The following is a 22,394-nucleotide window of genomic DNA, read 5'->3' as shown; positions in this document are numbered from 1 at the left end:
GTTCTTCTGATTTGGTGGGAAACCACCACAGCCAGGAGGAAGTGGTTAAGCTATTCGCAGAGCACGTGAGCTGCATCTTAGAGGGTACACACCTTGCCAAAAGGTGCAAACATGGGCAACATAAGCGGTCACACAATACACGTCGTGTCACACATAAGCAGGTAGCACGACCTGGCTTGTGCACCACAAGGTCGAGTCTGCACAGGGGCACGGCGCTGGCATCAGCAGTTTCACGCCCAATCTACTGGCACTCCACAACAAACAACTTTTTTTTTACTGTTTTATTTGAATAATTTAAAAGGTACCACTTCTGCTTCTGTTACAGTAACCATACTCAAAGAATTTACAGATGCATAGAAAATTGCACAATCACCACACACTCAAAACTAAGTTCATCAAGGTTCAAAGTCAATTAAAATACGACAGACAAGCTATTTCGATAAAAGCATTGAAGTCATAGGCTTTGGTCTGACAAGTTCGTAATAAAAAATAAAATGTTGCAGCATCCTAAAAAGTGATATAAATACCATCAGCATTACAGTTACTATAATTACCCGATGATAAAAGACCAGAACAGTTATTTTTTTTTTCTCTTGTGGACTACAAAGGACATTCAGCAATCTTCCGTCACCCGACAAACATGGGAGTCTGACAATGGTTCTTGTGATGAGCTTGAATGCAGGCGAGCACCCTCACACACGTGGTCTCTAAAAGGGACTAGAATGATTTAGAAAAAAACAAAGGAGCATCGTGAAGTGTAATCACAGTTGCAGTGAAACAGAGTATGTACAGAGGCGTGGAGCAAACGCTCACCGCTGCACCACATTCACCAGATCCCTGACTGTGTTGTGCAGGTCTGTGAACAGCTTGGCACTGGCAGCGCTGTTGTTGCTGGAGCATGTCCGCAGCTGGTCGCCCTGCGTCTCGAGACGTGACAGCAGCTCCCGGAAGCGGAAGCGGCCATGCGGCGGCACACTCTCGGCATAGCTGCTGCAGGAGGAACACAAGAGCTGCACCTTGTCTGACAGCTGCATCACGCTAACGCTGCTCAGGGAGCCTGGCACAGCAGCCTTCAGTGCCACAATGCCACTCTCCAGTGCGCTCGATATCTCCAGAATGGAGCTTTTGCTGTCAGCCAGTCGGTCCTCGTCCTGCTGGGCACCTTTCTTGGGCTGAGGAGAGGTGCTGGACTGGTTGCGAGGCACCACTGGGGGCTTGGGCTGGTTGGGTGCACTTGATGATGACGACGATGATGCTGACTTGGCAAACTTGTTGGCCGTGCTAGAAGGCAGCTTGGAGGCTGTCTTGAGGGCAGGCTTTGTGGGAACAACAGGTTTCGATGTAAACTGCTGCTGCTGCTGCTGGGAGTCGGGTGCATCGTCCGGTGTTCGCGGTGGCACAACTGTAGATGGTGGCGATGGAGGACTTGCTTTCCGGCCATCTCCTCCTTCGTTCTTGGAAAGACGCAAGGACTCCGGCCGCCTGGCACCAATTTTGGGACTCACTTTTCCACCACCTGTTTCTTTCTCCCAAAGCTTCTTCAGGCTACTAATGCTTCCAGAACTCTGTCGTTTCTCTTCTTCCCCTTGTGCTGGCAGGTCCAAGGGCTGAGTGGGTGACTGCAGACGGTCTGGTTCGCGCTTCTTGACTTCTTCTACTGGGGCTTTCTTTTTGTCCAAGGGCTGAGTGGGTGACTGCAGACGGTCTGGTTCGCGCTTCTTGACTTCTTCTACTAGGGCTTTCTTCTGGGAGGTGGCTGGTTTGGCCGGTACGTCGGTAGCATTCTTTTCAGGAGGGCTGGCTCCACGGCAGGGATCTCCAGTTGTTTGAGCACATGCCTCTCCCGTTTCGGCTGCTTTTCGTCGGGCCTTCATCTTGAGGTTCTCAAACAACTCTGACACCACCTGAGCAGCAGAGCTCCTTGTCGATGCTTCTGCTAAAGGTGAAGAGTGAACATCCTGGCACTCAAGTGTTTGTTGATCTGGGTTGCTAAATTCTGGTGGAGGTGGGAATCCCTCATCACTGTAAGAAATAGGACTACCATCAGGTGCCTCAGGCATCACAGGGCTCTGATTACTGTCTGAAGCTGCCTTGGTGGCAGCATTTGAGTTTCCTGAGTGACGACTAAGCTGGTCATCCACAGAGCCACTCTTTACGAGAGGGTGCTTTGGAGGGCTAGGTGGTCTATCTTTTGGTCGCCGCTTGAGTGTTCTGCGCACAACAGATGATCCAAAAAGTGCAACTGGCGACACAGTTGCTGGCACTGCCTTACCCTCCTGTGACTGCAAGGCAAGGGACTCGAATGACTCCCTCTTTTGTGAGACTCCCAGCTGGGCTTCACTTTCACTTACTGCATCTTGTAGGCCATCACTGGGCATATCCCGCCCTGGTGTAGTAGACTTACCATCAAACCTGTGGTGCCTTGCTAGCCTAGGTGATGGGCCTTGCTTAGGCCCTGGCCTCCTCATCTCAGGAATTGAGCCAGTCTCAAAGGCATCACTCACTTTAGTATGTGTTAGGTCAGATTTCTGACGCTGCAAAATTGCATGTGGAGGTGCGGCCTCTCCAATCTTACAACGAGCATGCCCATAGTCAGCCCCTACAGCCATCCGAGCTCCTGAACCTACAGAAAGCACATTTCCAGACTGGTAGTGGACATGTCCATCTTCTACGACAGGTTCTTGGTACGACGTCCCAGTATGCAGTCCGTGTTGCCTTAGCGACTCCAGGTAGGCGCCAATACGAGCCCCCTTGGGCAATGTCCCGTATCTATTGATGGCACGTTTGACATTCTGTACTTCAAGGGCAGCCACCTGGACCTGTATTGAACGAAAGAGAATATTTAGTATACGCAATGCATTTCTAAAATTAACACAAGCCCTCTACAATATTACGTCAGCACTGTACAATGAACTTTCTTTGACAATGCTACCAAATTACTGTGACGCATCTAGAGTTTGAGACTCACTGGGAAAGAGAAAAGGAAGAAGTGCTTGACATGGAAGGGTGCACTATAGAGAAAGGAATTAAAATACAGTAAAACCTCATTAATTTGAAGACATTGGGAGTGCCAAAAATATTCACATTAACAAGATTTTCGACTTCGCTGGAAAAAAAAAAAAGAGCAAAAACGGACCCAGGAAAAAAAAATTTTTTTAGGAACATGCTACCTTTATTCAACAAACTTAGCAATTAATATATACGGACATGTGACTTGTGCAAGTTAATCTGGATACACTTCTATGCTTGGCCGCGAGTTCAGATGAACAGGAATTTTGTAATTTCCGACCATTTAGGAGGTTTGAATACTTTGAATCACAAAAGAGCGGTGCAATCGAGTAGCAAATATTATCCGCAACCTATTTGAAATTTTGGATATTTACGTTCCCCTAGCAAAAATAAATGGGTTAAATTATCTTTACTACCATATTTACTTGCATAGTTTGCACACTTTTTTCTTTAAATTAAGGCTTCAAAAAGGGGCGTGCGCAAACACGTTCCAAAAACTCTACAAAGGCCATAATGTGCAATATACAGGGTCTGCCCTGAAGTATAGAGACAAGTCTTTGAGTTGCGCGCACATGCGCTTGTTTGGGAAATCGGTTTCAGGGGAACAAGGGGGAATCATCAGCACCACAATGTGACGAGCTCAATTAACTTCTAACAGGTGAAGCAACTAGACGTGCTTTCGTTGCTGCGTTAAGGAAACAATGGAGCAAATGTTGGGACAGCGCTACGCGGTGAAGTGTTGCGTTCAACTGATAAACGCCCCTACTGAGACGTTCGGTGTGATAAAGAGTATACGGCAATGGTGCGATTGCAGTATGCGAGTGCCCAAATGGCGCAAAGCCTTTACAGACGGCCAAGCAGACGTTCACAACGAGCAGCAGTCCGGGCGCTCGTTGACGATGGTTACCAAAACTATTGTGGGCTGTGTGCGTGCTTTGTGAACACTGGTCAGCATCTGAGTGTCCGTTTGATTGTAGGAGAGTTAGGGACTCCAAAAACTCAAGATCACGAAATTATCACTGAAAATTTGCAAATGCGCCAAAACTCGTGCCGAAAAGTTGCAGATCAATTGTGGGTGTTTCGATATGACCCAGAAACAAAAAGACAGAGATCAGGGCGGCACGCCAGTGAATTTCCCCGTCCGAGGAAGGCGTGCATGTCGAAATCCAAACAGAAATCCATGCTTATTGTATTGCAATCGTCCATAAGAAATCGCTACTTTAGATTTTACAAAAATAACAAAAATATTTGATAAATGTATACGAAATGCTTAAATACACGCATACACGCATGTCGTTTAAAACCCTTTTAATTGCGCGTACGCGACGGACAGATGCAGACACTGCTGTAGCTATTCTAATACAAGACGAGCCAAAACTAAGCCAGTCCAACTGCGTCGGAGCGCTGCTTCGCCAGGCTTAACGCATGGGAAGTCGTCTTGATATCTTAAAAGAAAAAGCGATTTGTCTCTTGAAAGTTTATGCGAGGTTAAGAATGGGAAAATTGAAGGCGAATACAACAGCTTAGAACACGATATTGCTTTGAGGGATTAGCGACGAAGTTGTTATCGCTGCGAAGCGGGCGGGCAGGGCGCCGCCATGTTGTCAACGCAAACTACGCAACCAACGCAAATACCACAACGCCAAATTAATGCGCTTAATATGCTTAAAACCAGTCTGATACAATTTTAGAATTATTGTACAGACTGCTTGCATTAAAGTCTAGGCGAATAATGTTTGTTCATGCTTTTGTACCATGAATGTGTCGTGTACGAAAGTGCGCTTGGCGCCGCTCGAAGCAACGCTAGTAACCTTGGGCAGCGCTAGAAGGCCCTCGAAATCTCGATGGAGTTCCGCGCTGCTCCGTTGACTCGATAGGCTATTGACTCGATGGCCATTGAAGCTGCCCGTGTAGCAGCGCTCGATCGCCTTTGAGTCGATCGACTATCGGTTCGAGGGCCCTCGAAATGCCCGTGTGACAGGGGTATCAAACTCTTGCCCAAAAAAGCCTATTGTTCACGCCCCTCACACGCATCATTTTGCTTTGGCTTGACCTTGGCAGTGACATCTGCCTTAGAGTGGCGTCCCCTCACCACTTTCACAGCTGCACATGGCGACGCAGCCGCACCATCTTCTCAAGCATTTATGTCTACCAGTGTGCATGCTGGTGGTCTGGCGCAGCAGGGAGCGTAAAATGTGCAAGTTTTTTTGTAAACCTGGATAATAAAGAAAGGGTGCGTAAATTATGTGACACACTGTATTAGAAGTGACAATATCCTGAACGGTTTGACGTTACAATCTTGAGCAAAATTCAGCCACTTTATGACGAATTCTGCACCTCATCTTAGCACCGTACAGTCACGCCAAATTCAAATGCTGCTGATACTGGAGGACGCAAGATGACCAGGATGCATGCAAGTGACCAGTCAGGAAATGCTAAGCACTTGCACCCCCTACACTGCACTACCCCTGGTCTTTTTGAAAATACAGCTGCTGCTGCACTCTGAACAGGAATGCAGCAGTTTTGCTCCTGCCTCAGTGCTACCATCACTTACTTCAGAAGGTCAAGATGTGTGCACGAAAACTTTCTGCAGTTGTGCATAGGAAAAGCTTGATCATTTGCCAACAGTTCATTCAAAATTCCAGCTAATTTCAGGATTCTCTGCTGCGCCACATTTACCACATAAATTTTTCCTGACACCATGTTTACTCGCGTTATTTGCACACTTTTTTTTCTAATATTAATGCTTCAAAATGGAATCGTGCAAATTACACAGAGATTTTGTAAACATGTCCTAAAAAACTCTACGAAGGTCATAACGCACAATGTATACAGTATATTGCCACGCAGCGGCAAATGGAACAGCCAACGATTTGGTAGTTTCGGATTCTGGAGCGACACACACTCCGGAGGTTGCCGGAAGTTTGCTCTTGCAGCCGTTCAAACAATAAAGTGATCACCAACACGCGCGAGCTGAGTAAATAGCACGCAGTTGACTTTTCTTTACCGGAACTGATTTATAAACAAAGTAGCAACTTTTTTTTTTTACATCATTCACCTTTCGCAGGTGCAAGCGGTGATGTGGCCACGACTATCTTCCCAAGCCTGCCTTGCACGTATCAGTGTGCGTTCTGGTGTGCTTGCACAGCAGGAAGCGCAAAATATGCTAGTAATAGTTTTTTTTATAAATCCAGGTAATAAATTAGGGGTGCATAAATTACGCGAGGGCGCAAATTATGTGAGTAAATACGGTAATTCGAGCAGCCAGTGCACTGCTGCTCGAATGATCAGCCTTGGTTGCGGCCTGTTTTGGTGAAAGCAAACATTGCATCAGATCTGCACTGCCACTCGTCTCGGTCGACAAACTGGCAAGAACTGACATTTTCAATTCTAACTTGCATCCTTGCGCTTACGTGCTTTGTGGATTCACCAGTTTCAGGTGCTCCAGGGTTTTCTCCTTTGCTCAGCCAGCTTTCCTAGCTTGCTTCTCCACAGTGGGCAGCAACGCATGCATATTTTTCTCTCTTATTTGAAAGGACATCGAAGGCAACTAATTCAATTTTATTTCATAGTAAATATCAATTTTACGGCTCTTTCTGGACTTTCAGATGTTTATGCAGCACCAAAAGACGCATTTATTGCGGAGAAAATTGCATTTAAATTTTCCCGCCATTCAATTCAAACTCAAAGCCCACACCAGAAACAGACTTACAATCACAGTTTTGAAATGATAGCTGTGTAGCCTAGCCTCTGAGATCCGCATCCACAAAACTGTGTAGACGCACCACAGTTTACATATGGAATTGGCCAGTGATGGTGCCACCTGTACTTTGTTCTTAGTCTTTTGTCTTTTCTATCCTATAAAGCTCACATTTCGGTAAGAGTGGCCTCCCTGTGATTAGAATACTGTAATCTATTGATACAGGCCCAACTTCGAATTTGTCCTCGGAGTCCCTTCAAAGCTTCAAGTGACACGAGTGGACACATTATGAATTAATGACACAGTACAGAACTTTACATTGTGCCTAAAAGAAATATAGAGACGTGCCCAACTAGGAAGCTCAGCACTCAGTATGTTTAATAACATGGCACTTTAAGCTCCACATCCTTCATCAAACTCCTCAGTACTCCACCAGCCGCCATGCGATTAGGGCAAGCACTGTCAGTAAATGGCAAAAAGAACTTTCTCAATCACTGAGTTACATCACATGAGATGTGCAGATGTGTTCTATAGAGGTCAAAATCGGAGTAAATGAAATTCTGGAGGCTATGATCAGCTTGGCCAAGCTTCCTCTACAGCACCAGTTAATCATTAAACATCAACTGCTTCTTTGTTGAGTGCAAATGTGGTAGTTACCAAGTTCTCTTGATGGTTGAAGAATGTTTCAATTTTTGCTTTATTTTTGGATAAGTCAAAGGCCCACCTAATCTGAATACTTCTTGCAGTCAAACAGATTTCGAATTAATGAGAACTTCAGAGCCTGCAAAGCATAACGGTTTACCTTCTTGGCCTGCTTAGTAGACAGTGCAACAGACGCATCTTTCCCTGTCCTCTGGGGCTGCAAGTTGGGTGGGTATGTGCGTGCTTTCCTCAGCTTCTGCGGTTTAGTGTTGAGCAGCTGCTGTGACACATCTGGCACACTGGTTGTTGAATGAAGCTCCGACTCTTCTGTATCGGGCGTTGACTGTTTGGCTTCAGGGCCACTGCAGTCACCGGCTGTTTCAAACACTCGTTCCAACCCGCCATTGTTAAGTTCTTCTTCATCGCCATCTTCATCATCAGGGTTGCGGTCCTGATAGGTGCTGTCACGGAAGGAACTGGTGCGTTTTGGAGGAACAGGAGCTTGTTTGCTGCGAGGTCCAGGCCGGCGCAGTTGTACCGTGCTTGCTTTGACTTGCAGCAGACCCTGGCTTGCCTTGGTTGGTACCACTGCCTGGTTGCCTGTAAATACAAGCATTGAGGTCAACTTTCTAACAATCATTAAAGAAAAGGCTGTCTTGCAGGGACAGTGCGAAAAAGTATGCATTTCAATATAAACAAAACATTGCTCATAATGTTTCCTTACGTTGAAGTGCATTGAAACAGAAACACGAATCTCCCCACAGTGGTCGGCAGTGCTTCTGCCACCCACCTATTCAGCTGACCGCGGTCACCTGCCCATCATTCAACAAGGGCACCGCTGGACCAGAGGGCACTAAATTTGCCAATGTACAATGTGCAGAATTGTCTTGCTTAGCTGACTATTGCAATGCTTGTAGAAATCGCTGCTATTCATTGCTGCTGCATTGGCTGTGGTCATGCAGAAAAGCGTTCAAGCCCAGCCACACTGTTGCTTGTGCCAATGCTGCACCTCTGTACTACTACCCAATGTTTACAGATACTTTTTTAGTTCCATAACTCCTTGCAGTGCCTGTAGGCAGCAGGCAGCCTGTCGCCGTCCCCGACACCATAACGCTGCAGTCACGGGTTGAGCTAGGAGAGTGAGAGTCGTCTGATAGCGCGCAGCGTTTTGCACGAGCACTTGCATTATAATCATCATTGCGCTACTGATCTGTTTTGTTTTCGGCTCTTGCTCAGAGGTACTTGATAACGCAAGTGTACTTGGCGCGTTCGCGACCTTAGGAGCGGTATTCTGAGCAGTGTCACAAGCGTCCATTTTGGGCAATGACAATATGCATGCTTCGATTCTGCTTCTTGTGAGGTAAATCGAACATTGCTACTTCAATAGATTGGAATTATCTACCGAACCAGTTTTTCACGACTGGCTGGAGTGTCACGCATTTCGCGCAAAATTACTTTTACGTTTTACTGCAGCAATACTAGCGCAAATAAAACCCGCTGCTGTATCTCAGTGGCCATGGCCCGCGGCTGCTGTTCCGAAAGCCGCGAGTTCGATACCGGTGAAGGCGAAATGCGAGAGGCCCGTGTACTGTGCGATACTGGTGCACGTTAAAGAACCCCAGGTGGTCGAAAATCATCCAAAGCCCTCCACAACGGTGCCCCTTATATCCCGAGTTGTTTTGGGGCGTTAAACCTGACAATTTTACTAGTGAATATAAAAAGTTGCAAAATGTGGTCCAGCCACATTGCTCATCCTAACTCTGTGCACAATAATTTTCGAACGCATTTGCCATACACTATGCGAAGAGTACCACTTCGTATTTATTAAAATATTTTAAAATCAATTATTTTTTTAATACTAATTCAAATATTATTGCACAAGTAATTCAAGACCCTTGGCATTCAAAATAGAGAAATTTTATTCACAAACACACCAAACACCAATGTTGACAAATTTGCTGCCCACTAATCTGTCAGACAAGCTTCGCCTTCTTTCACTATCTTTGAGCTCTAATGACACCACTATTTCCAAACATCATTGTTGACAAATTTGCTGTCAACTAACCTGTCAGACAAGCTCTGCCTTCTTTCGCTCTCTTTGAGCTCTTATGGCACTACTATTTTCCAAGAACTTTGCTAACGCAAAGAAGTGCATGTGGGTCACTAAGTAAAAGTGATTAATTGAGCTGTGAACACCTCAGCATGCTCTGGGCAACCAACACCGTTTGTGGCTTTTTTTACAAGAGAATCAAGTACGCTCCAAAACAGATCGCCGAACAACTCGCCCTTTTTAGCCTTTATTATTGTGCATTCTACCGTGCTTACACAGGCAAACATTTTGGCATCGTCGCACTCGAAAGCTGCTTCATGGCTAGCAGCCGTTTGTTGGTCCGGGTGCACTGTACTTGTCCATAGGGACCACGTGTTCGCAGAGCGCACAGAAAAAAAAAGGACAATAAAATGCAACGACAAACACGCACACGGGCCAAGTAGCAATTGCAGAAAAGGACCTGCATGCGTGTTGGTAACAGCGCAACCCTCGACTGCAGCGCCCTCTCAACGCCCAGGTACAAGCAGTGCCTGCTTTCATAGGAGGAGTTATGGAACTAAACAAGTATCTATAAATGTTACACTACCTACGGTTCCGACTTTTATCACCGATCTGACTTCTGGCCTGGCTTGACCAGACTAAGATACACCACAAACACCACTGCATGGGCTGTTTGCCCCCTTGCGACATGTTTAGCACGCGCACAGCTTGGTGATGGCACAATGACCTAAACAGATGCTCAACAGTCCAGCGTTGCTCAACTGCCGGGTTTGGTGGCTTCTGGTGCACTCCAACCAGACCAAAACTCCGTACTTTTACAGGTGGCGTGAATTTTGTTGTGGCTCTTGCTTAAGAGGGTTCACCAGTAACAGTGTCCATAGGAAATACATGGGAACTTTCAGAAGCTGTAGCGTGTCTAAAAGTGGCTCGATTTTCATGAGGTCTGTGGCAGTGTTTTCTTCTTTAGTGAAAGATATAAATCTTTAAGTTTCATTTTTTTTACAAATTGGAGGTAAATATACAGAAAAATTGCACTTTTACATATGTTGGTCTTTCATGTCATCTCGTGAAGAAACTAAGTCAAATATCAGAATTTCGCCCGCAACATTTCCTCCCTTTTTCTTTCTTGATTGTCAAGCCGCAATTTTCATCCATATTGAGCTTAGTTTTTGCGTTTTACACGCTCTGAAAGTTATGTATGCATTTTCTGCGGGGATTTGAAATTCGCGCCAAATTTAACGCACGACGTGGCTCCATCTGGCGTCAGAACATTTTGTCGCTACTACACTCTACCACCAACCACATGGTTGTCTGTGTTCGTGCACGCAAGTTTTTACTCAGAACTTGGACAGACTTTAGCTCTTTATTTCCTTTTTTTTGTTTGGGCTATATTGTGAAAGGATTTCTGCTTTTCTTTTTGCTCCAGCTTGTGGTCCGAAAAAGAACTTGGATGCAAGGCCACACCAAAAAGCCACCCCCCCTTACTTCTCGGCAGCCACACAATAAGGCATTGTAGTGCCAAGACACAGGAAGGGGGCTTCCTATTCAGGACAGTGTGGGAGAACAGCATTGTTCCTTGACCAGGGCAGGGGCGAAGCAACCCAGGTGGGGATACAAGTCAAGAATGCAGCTGCAAATATTTCTTATAGGAGGCCCTCGAGACAATAGCGGCGCTTACATGAACCCAACACGGCCTGGTTGTTGAGTTATTGGGCCGAAAACCGGTACTAGGTTCATGTAAACGCGCGCCGAGTCGGGAGTCGACGGGTTGGGTCCAGTCAACTCCGCCGCAAGGGGTAGTTTGACTTGACTCGACCCTAACCCGGTGTGCTTGTAAACGCTGTCAAGTCGAAAAGTATGGTTATTGAGAGGGGAAAGGATAAATGCGAACTTGCTTTTGACGTGCGCCATGGCGCCTCCGATACAGCGATGGCATGCCTCAATCTTGGAGGCTGCTACTGCTTGCTCGACGCTTGGTGTCGCTACAGCTGAACCGGTCTCGAATGGCTAAAATCGAGTTCATGTAAACACGCAGTGGTTGAGTTGGATTGACCATGCTCAACCCGACCCCCGAATCGACCCGACGCTATCGGACTCATGTAAACAGGGCTAATGGCATAGATTGATTGTCATGACATAGCGATTAGCCTCATTTCAATGAGGCACTTGCCAATCACCTGTGATTTCACGCTATACTCCCAGACAACTATCTATGGCAGTGCAACAGCCCACGTCAAGGGGAGGAAGGACCGTCTCCTTCCTTTTCCTGCTCAGCCTCTGCTGCACTGCAACTGCAGCGTCATGAGAACCGGTCGAAGCCAGCGTTCGCCTCTGGCTCCAGGCTAGTGAAACCAGAATGTGTCGGATCGGCATCGAAAGATCGGTTCTCTAACGAATCTTTGGTCAAGTGCCGCTCTTTTCTCTCTAATTCTCCTCCCGACCAGGCATATCTCTGCCAGAATGTTCGCATTATTAGTGCAGGTGCTGTCCACTGTATGCGGGTAAGCGTGGGTGCACCTTGTCTGCAGAAAGAAGCTCGCGGATTTCCGAATCCTCTACTCCAGAATAGACATCTCCTTGGTGTAAATAACGTGATGTCAAACGTTCATGACCTAGATGGAAAAATCATCCAGTTTTGCTTCTGAACAGTTTTCGCATGTGTCAAGATTTCCCCAACCGTCTTTATTCTCCCAATTAGATGCGCCTCGGTATGTGCCACACCTAGTCGCACCTCCTGCACTGCGCTTCCAAAAGTCGCATATTTCAATCAGAAGAACGCTCGGAAAGGGCGCTATATAAATACATGTATAAAATATATAATACATAAAAGTATATAATATATAAAATCTATAAAAACATAGAAAAGCAGGGCGCATAATGAGGCTTTACCAGAAACCATAGTAGGCATGGAATTTTCGCTTTCAAACCCGTGACGTCATAATAATTCAGGTGTGCTGCCGTTTTTATGTACAGAAAGAGCATACGTGGTTGGCGCGGTCAGCGCCCATCTTTTCTTCTATTAAATTGCAATTTTTATTATTTTTTAAAAATAAACCACTAATAGCAACTTTGTCCAGAACAGTTGGAAGTCACTTAATAAGCAATGACGAAATTTGCGTTCAAGGTCGCCACGAATAGCAACAGGATGATCTCAGTGCTATTGCAAACCACACATCTCACCCTTTTACCCAAGTTTGATTTGTTCCGTTGTGAAATTATAAGCAGTGGAGACATGAAATGAAGTATTTCAGCAGTAATTTAGTTGAATATTGTCAGGAGGTGGTGACAATGCCATGAAAAAACAGACAAGCCCATTAATGCGGAACAAATTTGTTACTGAAGTGACTATCGCCCATAAATAAACTGAAGAATTCGGCGATGCCAGCAGCAACAAATGTGCTCGGTGGTTATCGAAGAGGAACCTTCAAGATAAGGCGCTAAAAACAACTACAACAACCTAGAATAATGTCGGAATAGTTGTGCCTCGCTGCAATCCTTCCAGGTAACGCTGATAGCATCTCGCATAACAAAGTGATATTCCAGTGCGCCAAAAGACTTGAAATTGAACAAAAAAGTAGCACAACAGTTTCGTGGCATTACTTCTCTCAAAGAAGCATCGGCCGGATGCTTAAGGGGGGGAAGCGACCCTTGAAAACCGAAAAATTACGAAAAAGTTGAATTTTGGAAAGTGCATACAGTCGAACCCGTATATATCGAATTCGACGGGGATCGGAAAATAGTTCGATATAGCGAAAATTCGATATACAGATATAGGCCAAAAAAGCACTCGCGATCATAAAAAATTGTGGCTTACCAATTAAAACAGCCGCGAATCACATAGCATGTGCACACAATATGAAAGCGCTTTATTTCACGGAAAAAAAAATCACTAATTTTGGGCTGCTTTTTCCTCTGGGAAATGAAGTTTAAAACACTAGTTTCAATCTTCTTGAGACTGTCTAGGTGCGAGAGCCCAGTGCCTTCCATTTCGCCGCAACAGCGCCGAATCAGGCTGAACGCTGACGCCAGTTCAGTGGCTGTGCACGGACGCGTTTCTTCGAAAACACAGTTGCCCTCGTTGTCGCTGGAATCGCTGTCTTGAACGCCAGCTATTCCGGCCACAATGTCCTCATCAGCGAGGTCGGCTACCGCTTGAACTTCGCTGTCAGCGTTAATGAAGTCATCAACAGTAATTTCGGGCGGGACGGTGCCGGAAAAATTGAACAAGTTGCGGAACGCATCCTCCAAGCACTCATCGTCATCTAAAGCTTCCGGACATTCATCTCTGGCCACTTCAAGGCCTGCCTTGCCAAAACAGTTGGCTACTGTGGCCTGCTTCACGTCGCCCCAAGCGCCGGTAATCATCTGGATCGCGCCAAGCAGGTCAATCTTGAGATCGGTTCCCATGCGGAGGTTTATGAGGAGCCGTTGAATAAGTCGCTTCCGATAGCCTACCTTGAATGCCTTTATGATACCCTGGTCGAGGGGCTGCAGTCTCGCTGTGGTGTTCGGCGGGAGAAACTTCAATTCGATGTGCTGCAGCTTGCAAGTTGTTTGATGGGCCGAACAGTTGTCTACCAGAAGGCAAACTCGGCGGCCCGACTTGCCCAACTCAGCGTCCCAAGCCTGCAGCCATTCAACAAAAAGTTGACGTGTCATCCAGGCCTTCCTATTACAGCCGTAGCGGATGGGAAGCTGTTTACAGTTCTTGAAGCAGCGCGGTGACTTGCTCTTCCCGATCACGAATGGCCGTAGCTTGCACGAGCCGTCCATGTTGGCTGCAAGCAGCACCGACACACGCACTTTGCTCATTTTACCACCGTGGCATGTGGTTCCACGAAGAGCGAGTGTCTTATTCGGCAACATTTGCCAAAAGAGACCAGTTTCGTCTGCATTGAAGATTTCTGCAGGCGAAAACTTCTGAGTGATCTTCGGCCACTCCTCAGAAAGCCACTGCTGCATCTCCTGGCTGCTGACAGCCCCACTTTCGCCTGAAATGGCCTTTCCTACAATGCCGTGGTGGTTTTTAAACCGTTGCAGCCATCCAGTGCCACCGCAAAAGTTCTCTTCGCCAAGAGCCGTAGCAAACCATTTGGCCTTTTCGATTAAGGTCGGGCCATCCACGGGAATATTTTTCGCTCGGATTTCAAGAAACCACGTTTAGAGTGCCTTCTCCACTTTGTCAAAAGCAGCAGGGCGCACACGACACGCTCCCGAGCGACTTTCCTCACCTGCTTTAAGCTTGATGTCCTGCTTGTTTTTTAACAACGTACTTAAAGTACTCCGCGGAATGCCGAATGCGTCTGCCACGGAGGACTTCTTTTCTCCATTCTCGACACACCGGATTACTTCAAGCTTTCTTGCAAAGTCCAGATTCTTCCTCTTTTTTATGTCCGCGGATGCCATAGCTCACCAGATGACTGCAATCACACACGCTACACACGGCACGTTGAAACAGAGGTACGCACAACACACACGATGTGCAGATGGAGCAGTCCGAGCGAAGCCTGTTCGAGCGACAGTCAACGGGGCTGTGAAGGAACAACAAAGGAAAAAGAAAGAAGAGAGCGGGGAAAAAGATCGGCGGAATATGCCGTCAAAGGCGCTATGTTCGTTTTTTGAGCCCTCTCTGGCTCTCTCGTCTCCCCTGGCTCACGAGCGACCGTGCCGACCCTTCACTCTCTCTCTCTCCCTTTTCCCAGGAAGCGTGGCTTGGAAACGTCGCCGCGTCTCCATGCCGCGCACTCTCTTCGATGAGCTCCAATGCCCTTGCCCAATGCACACGCCGGCGATAGAGGAGGAGCGAGAGAGCTCGCGCTGGTGGGGCGCAAGAATGGGGGAAAGGCTCTGCGTCTCCGTCACTAGGCGACGGCTGCGCATGCGCAGAGGAGGAGCCTGCTGACTGACTCTGAAGAAAAGTTTACCTCTGAGGACCGGACACGAATGTCTTTGGGAAAAGCGCACCTTCCAGGGGCGCGGCGCAGCGCGCCGTTTGATATATCGAACGTCCAACGAAAATGGAATTCGATATACTACGCAATTGTCCTATACTTTTACATAGTATTTTCAAGGGTGTAATCTGTGTGTTCGATATAGCCAATAATTCGAAATATGCGGGTTTGATATATCTGGGTTCGACTGTATTCCGACAGTATGAGCCATAAACTACCTTTTCTGTAAAGATGAACTAATTCATCGTGAAAGTACTTCAAATTAAATATCTAACAAGCCGCGGCAGCCGCTGAGCTACGAGAATGCGCCGAAATACCCCAACTTCGCGCAGGCGCTGCTCCCCAGCCAGCGAACCAAGAGCTGCCATCTTGGTCTTGTTTTGTTTGTGAATTCTTGCTCTTTTTTGCCACCTTCGAGGGTGGCGGCGGGGGCATGGTGGGAGCGTGGGTCGCTTGTGATTGGGGCCCTCAAAGCCCCTTACGAGTTTCCCGCAATTGAAATGCGAGGCTGCGATTGGGCGAAGGGCACGCTCCTTGAGAACGCGGGAGATCGCGCGGCCGCTATTGGCTGCTGCGCGCGCCGACACAGCAGTCCCCTGTGGCGGCGGCTGGTGCGTGAAGCGTCCCACCAACAAGGACTGTGTCGAAGCTTCAATCCGCGTAGCTTCTGCTACATCGCTACTAGACAGCGATTGCGTCGCCTCTTCCAGCGACGTACCAGCAGCCTCATCGGAGCAAGTAAGAGTTGCTTCGGGCATGCCTTGAGTACCGAACGCATCAACCTCGGCGATTGTGGCCTCCAGCTCCTGTCTCGCGTCTACCCCTCGGATCGCTCATTCTGGCTGCATCTCGAGAACGACTTACCGGATTTTCATGTTTTTTTAAATTCTGTACCCGAATAAATTTCTGAAGGCAAGACAAGCTCGTTTATTGAGAATATTGTGTCTGGCATTTGTCATAAGCAATTAATATTGGCTACTGAGGTCTAATCAATGACACTAAATTTGGTGCTGTGCTAAAATTTTTCAGCTGGAAATTTAGAAAAAGGGCCTTGTCTTGCCCTGCGCGGTACCTATCTAGGAATAACCATAATGAATTTCACAGTGACAGCGCCGTTTTCAAATTCTCAAGGCCTGGAATAAGGGACCTATGTCGACCACTTTGATATACTCTAATTTAAGAACCAGTGTACACAGCTTCATGAAACTTATTATTTCTTCACATGTTTGTGTTATGAGCATACCCTGAAAATTTCATTCAGATATCTCAAGAAACAAGAAAGCTCGTGTTCTTGCCAGCTTTGAGGGCCGTTTTCTCAATGTATTTTTTGCCTAGCGCGGCCTACTCATTCTGGCTGCATCTCGGGAACCGCTTATCGATTTCCATGGTTCTTTTTTATTCCGTACCTGAATAAATTTCCGAGGGCAAGACAAGCCTGCCTTTTCGAGTTATTGTTTCTGAAATTTGTCGTAAGCAATTGAAATTTGGCTAATGAAGGTCTAATTAGTGACGCTAAATTCAGTGCTGTGCTAAACTTTTCCAGCAAGGAAACTTAGAAAAAGGACTCTGCCCTGCCCTGGGGCACCTATCCAGGAATGACCATAATGAATTTCACAGTGCCAACGCTATTTTCAAATTCTCAAGGCCTGGAATAAGCGACCTATGTGAACCACTTCGATATATTCCTGTAACTTGAGAACCAGTGCCCACAGCATGAGCCGACCCTGAATATTTCATTCAGATATCTAAAGAAACAAAGTTGGTGTTCAAGGGTTGCCTTCCCCTTAAACAAAAGTAAGGTCAACAACAGCAAAGACAATGCAAAATAAACACAGGCAGAGCAAACAATGAGAGCACAAAAGCTTTTCACTGAGGCACTCCTACAGGGTCACCAGGCTTGTATTCCAGAATAGCAGGCTGAAGTGCCCAAGGGTAGGTGTTCCCAAGGTGTGTCAAAAGATGACTCACATTTATTTGTTCTGGCTAGGGGAAACCAACACTGCTTCTAACTACAGGCTGTATACCCCACCCTGCCATTGTAAATGAATTTTCCCAGAAAAAATGTGGGGAGCTTAGGGGCAGCTGAGTGGTGGGTTACTGGGAAAAGGTCCACTCTCTGACCACCACCCCTTGAGAGGGTTATTCTTTTGTGCTTGGGGCTCCCAGCTCTGGCGGGATATACACAGAAAGTTCTCCGCCCTACTTTTTGACTTTTTGTTCCGGGAAGAACTAATACTTTGGTGTGGTGGTCAAGGAGGTGTGGCGGTAGAATTTACACACCTGGAGGGGAAATAGAAGTTCCCTCCTTTTTGTGGTAATTAAGTGCTGCCATGAAAAAGTTCAAATCTGAGTTGCCTCGTAGCTGGTGAGCCCTCTTAAGTTCCATCACAGCAGAGAAGCAAGCATGCACAACTGAATGCACAAAAATGAAACTAAGCCACAAGTGAGAGCATGCAGGCAACATTGTACTAGATGTTGTGGCATGGGTTGCCTGGCTTTTTTTCCATCATTCGCTTCTTGCTTTTCCCCCATGGCTTAAAGGGACAGCAAGGACAAATTGAAGCAACATAGCATAGCGGGCGAGTAGGTATTGCATCTTTAAAGGGACTATGCAACGAATAAAAAGTCACTTGTAAATGTTTTCAATGCTTAGAAATGCTGCTAAGAAGCATTCACACCAAGTATAAGTCTTCGGAACTGAGCCGGCAATTTATCATGAATTCTTAAAAACCATGTTTTTTAAATTTCACGGGCCAATTGGTGTGCTTGTAGTGACTGATTTTGAAACTAAAATCGTGAAAACAGACGTCACTATACCCATCACATCAGCAGGCCACCACACGCTGTCATTCGCTGGAGCCACGGCAGCCACGACGTCACGGGCACACTTCCGGTAGCCGTGAAAATCGTCTGCTCGTGCCACCGCGCGACCCTCCCAGGCAAGCGCGAGTGAGGGCATTGCCTTCGCACATATGGTTTCAATTTTACTCGGCTGCTTCCTTCTGTCGGGAGTTCCAGAGCCACTCGCACAGCTCTTCATGCGCACGCATAGGGCTCGATGCCCATCGCGGACGTGAGCGAGCAATTGCGCCTTGAGGTCCATTACTGCTAGCTACAACAGACGACAAGCATAGAAACCCGATGCACGCCGCAATCCAGGAAGGCGAAGAGAGACTGGAGAGATGCCGCCACACTGCCCGACGCTGCTGCTGGGGGGCTAGGAGCAACAACCGAAAGTCGCAAAGCGAACGTCATCGGATGACGTATTGATAGGCGGGGCCCAGTACCAGAGCTGTATTCTTTATTTTTGTCTGGTGCCCCACGTGTACGAGTTGAGGGTGGGAGAGGAGGAGCGTAATTTTTAATCGTCTATATCTTCGTTGTTATTGATGCTAGCTCAAAAATTCTTGTGTTGGGGTGACGAGTGATGAAATGCGTACCTTTCGTCTCCTTTACGTAACCTCAATTAATTTACTACATAGTCCCTTTAAAGAACGAAACAGCGCAACTAAAACGAAGGAATAGGGAAAGGAAAGACACAAACTAGACTTGTGCATGTCTTTCCTTTCCCCGGTCCTTTGTTTTAGTTGTACTGTGTTGTTGTTTCAAGACAAACTGAAGTTGGCTGGTATCGATTGATTGTAGCATTCTAACAGCAAAGAGACCACTCTCACCAAAAACAAAGATATCAGGCATGCTGTATGCCTGATATCTCGTTTGTCTATTTATGGTGCGATGCTCTGGTTTCGATTTTAAGTTGACACCCCGAATTCAAATTTTGAAAAATAGGTCGACTTACAATTGTGTAAATACGGTACTACTTTTAGGCAGACGGCCACATATACTAAGCAAACTTACTGGTGTCAGGTGCTCTGTTCTCTTGGTCATCATCAGTCATGGTGCCAATGGTTGGTGAGCTCCCAGGATGCTTTTTATAAGCCATGGCTGGTGACTGCTTTTCAAGCTGTCTCTCCACCTCTACAGAAAAAAAAAAACAGCACAAAAGTAAAAAATCAAGCCCAAGGATTTGATAAGACGACTCTTTTCACTTCCCCTACCAGAAAATTCAAGACAGTTTAAATGTAAGCTTGAGTATGACAATAGAGGATCATGGGACAGTCCTCATAAAACTATTAACAGAGTTTAAGCTTGAGTATGACAACAGAGGATCACGGAACAATCCTTATAAAGCTATTAACAGGGTTGCACAACAAATCCTGGAGGAAAAATCTACACCAAGCTATAGAGAGCAGAGACTCTCAACACAGCGACTATGCAAGCCAGCTTGCATCAAGAGAGATGACAAGCAGAAATGAAACTCCATCGACAAAACTTAAAGCAAAATAAAATTCTACGATATGCCATGCAAAAGCTCAATCCCACCGGAGTGAAGATGACTCATCTCCATCAAATGGACAGCCCCATTATCTTAGTATAACCTCCTAAGCTGGCGATCAAAAATCCTTTCATTTGTGTTTAGTACATGACAACCTTAGCTGGCTATACGCCACAAAACACAACACACACACTCATTTGTAAATGAGAACACACCTCTGGCTTTTTCTGTCTATGTTGCTCTACCTAAGGAAATCGTCAATTTCCTTCAGCAAGGCATGCCCAAGCGATTGCACCATGGGCTTTGAATTAAAAAAAAAAAAGCATTTTATTATGGAATACAATATAAAAGCATTTCAAAAATACGCCCTAAAGTAAGGACACTAACCAATCTCTCTTATGTGACGAGGACTGTTCACTGTCTGGAAATTGAGGCAGTGTCAAAAAAAATCAAATTCAACCCAAAAAAATCTAGACTGCCAAGCAGACGCGAGAAGTGGCCAATACCATATAAACGCGTGTAAGGGCCGCGCTTTTTTTTTTTTCCAGATTTGAGGGCAAGTTTTTGGGTTGCGGCCCATACATGCAATTTACGAAAAAAAAAACTTTGTTGGAAGTAAAAACACACCAATCAGGAAATCAGTGGCATTTATTCTACGTTCAATCGCCACTCACGCTCGTGCTCCGAGCTGGTGCTGTGCTCCAGTGCACGCTCATCCCTCAATAACTCGCGCAGCGCGTCCACTGTCAACGCGTAGCCGTTGTTCCGCGCTTCCATTACTTAGCAGAGCAGCTCTTCTTCCAGTTCAGGAAACTTGCACGGCTTGCCTCGGAAAGGGCGCTTTTTGCAGCTTGTGTTCCTCAATGCATCCTTTTGGTTGCACCATCGTCGAACGCACCTTTCGGCCATGTCGAATTTCCTGCACGCTGCACATTTGCCGTGACTGATAGCAAACTCCCAGCCGTGTAGCTACAGTAAAACCTCGTTAATTCGAAATCGCTTAATTCGAACTTCCGGTTAATTCGAACTGACGGCCGGGTCCCGGCAAAGCCCTGTGTATTTCAATGGGTCAAAGCTCCCGATAATTCGAATATGCCGGTATCCACGTCGGTTAATTCGAACTAGGCGCCGATGGCTGGCATTGCTCCTCGCATATAGAAGTCACCTCGTAGCAAATACAATGCGCTGAAAATTAAAAAAAAAGCAGAATGATGAGAAAAAAAATAAGCCAGCACGCATGTCAGCACGCACGAGGTGAGACGTGAATTTCGTTGCCCGAACCAACCATCCGGTGCATGCCGTAGCAGGTTTTCGCTGCCGGAGCGTCGAAGCATTGGCTTGTCTATTTTTGGCTGACGCGCGGTCACGCGGGTAGCCACCCTACCGCGGGCGCCGCCTATGCTCCGGCCACGGTCGCTCCGGCGCAAGCCGTTGCAGGTTTCCGCTGCGCCGAGGCGGTCGTGACCGTTGGCTGTGCTGCAGCCTATGGACCTTGGGGTTATTAAAAACCTCAAAACACTGTACAGGCGCCACCTCCTAGAGCGGATTCTTGTGTGTATGGACAGCGGCAAATCGTACGACGTCAATCTCCTCGGAGCCTGCGACATGCTGGCAACATCGTGGAATGCTGTCAAGGCGGACACAGTCGCGAACTGTTATCGAAAGTGCGGCTTCATTGAAGGCCCAGAAGCCTGCAGCACGGCAGAGCTGGATGCTCAGTGTGATGACTCCGTCGCGCTGCACCCTGCCTACGCTGCTTTATCGAAGGGTGTTGACTTCCAGAGCTTCGTAGACGTTGACAGCGGCGTGGAGACATCGGGGTCGTTAAGCGATGCCGAGATTATTGAAGCGGCCTGCGGTGACCAGATGCCGCACAACTCCGGCGCGGCGAGCACAGCTGACAGCGACGACGAGTCCGACGGAGGCGACGATCCATTGCCACCCCCCGAGTGCATGTGAAACAGCGTCAGCACTCGATCTGGCTGCGCGCTACTTCTCCGCCGATAATTCGGACGCTGCGTTGGAGCTGTTGGGCAAGTTGCAGACGATGCTTGTCGAGTCACGGCAAAGAAAACGAAAACAAATGCGCATCACCGATTATTTTTCTCTTTGATATGCTTTGCCAATCTGCTGTTAATAAACATGTTTTTGAAGCATAGCGTCATATTTAATCATTAAGCTTGCTGCTTACGCGAATGCATTTTGATGTTAGCTCCAACCGCATAAACAAATTAACTTTATTTCCTTCGACATTCGGGCTCTATGATTTTAATTCGCGCAATCGCCCGCTGCAAATGTGTAGTAGCGCGTAGTAAGAGATAACGATCTCAGATATGCCTGTTTTAGCTTCGGCCCGTGCTGCCGGGCGTGATGGCCGCTTTTTTTAGCACCCGCTCGTTAATTCAAACTCCGCTTAATTCGAACAATTTTCCGGTCCCCCTCGAGTTCGAATTAACGAGGTTTTACTGTATTAAGGTACTCCCTTATCGTGCTAAAACTGCTAAAACTACAACGCTCCGCGGCAGCACGCGAAAGCCACAACACCCGTGCCTTTGACAGCAACAAAACGCTAGAGCTGGTGATACTAGCTGGCGGGAGCTCGCGGCGGACGAAAAAGTTGACGATGATGATAATGAGCCACAGCCTCTGGCGCTTGTGGGCGTGGGCGGCACCTGGAAGCTTCTGTGCGCATGCGTCGCCTCCGCG

The 22,394-nt window shown here is 47.0% G+C and overlaps 1 protein-coding gene across 4 annotated transcripts in view; it reads right to left on the bottom strand.

The window, feature by feature from the left end:
- Window positions 1–264: 264 nt before the first annotated feature.
- Abl (tyrosine-protein kinase Abl) overlaps window positions 265–22,394 on the bottom strand; it is a 59,508-nt gene continuing 37,378 nt past the window's right edge. For all 4 annotated transcript variants that reach the window (XM_077649594.1, XM_077649591.1, XM_077649593.1 and 1 more), the window contains 3 exons: window positions 19,211–19,330; window positions 7,512–7,951; window positions 265–2,819 (listed from right to left, as the gene is read on the bottom strand). In XM_077649594.1, the coding sequence (XP_077505720.1) occupies window positions 810–2,819; window positions 7,512–7,951; window positions 19,211–19,330 (2,570 nt within the window). In that variant the 3' untranslated portion in view covers window positions 265–809. The remainder of the gene's footprint in view (window positions 2,820–7,511; window positions 7,952–19,210; window positions 19,331–22,394) is intronic.

The sequence above is a fragment of the Amblyomma americanum genome, chromosome 1, assembly GCF_052857255.1.
Source record: "Amblyomma americanum isolate KBUSLIRL-KWMA chromosome 1, ASM5285725v1, whole genome shotgun sequence".
Classification (NCBI taxonomy): Eukaryota; Metazoa; Arthropoda; class Arachnida; order Ixodida; family Ixodidae; genus Amblyomma; species Amblyomma americanum.
Note: the sequence above shows the minus strand (reverse complement) of the source record. Positions and strands in the feature narration are given on the sequence as shown.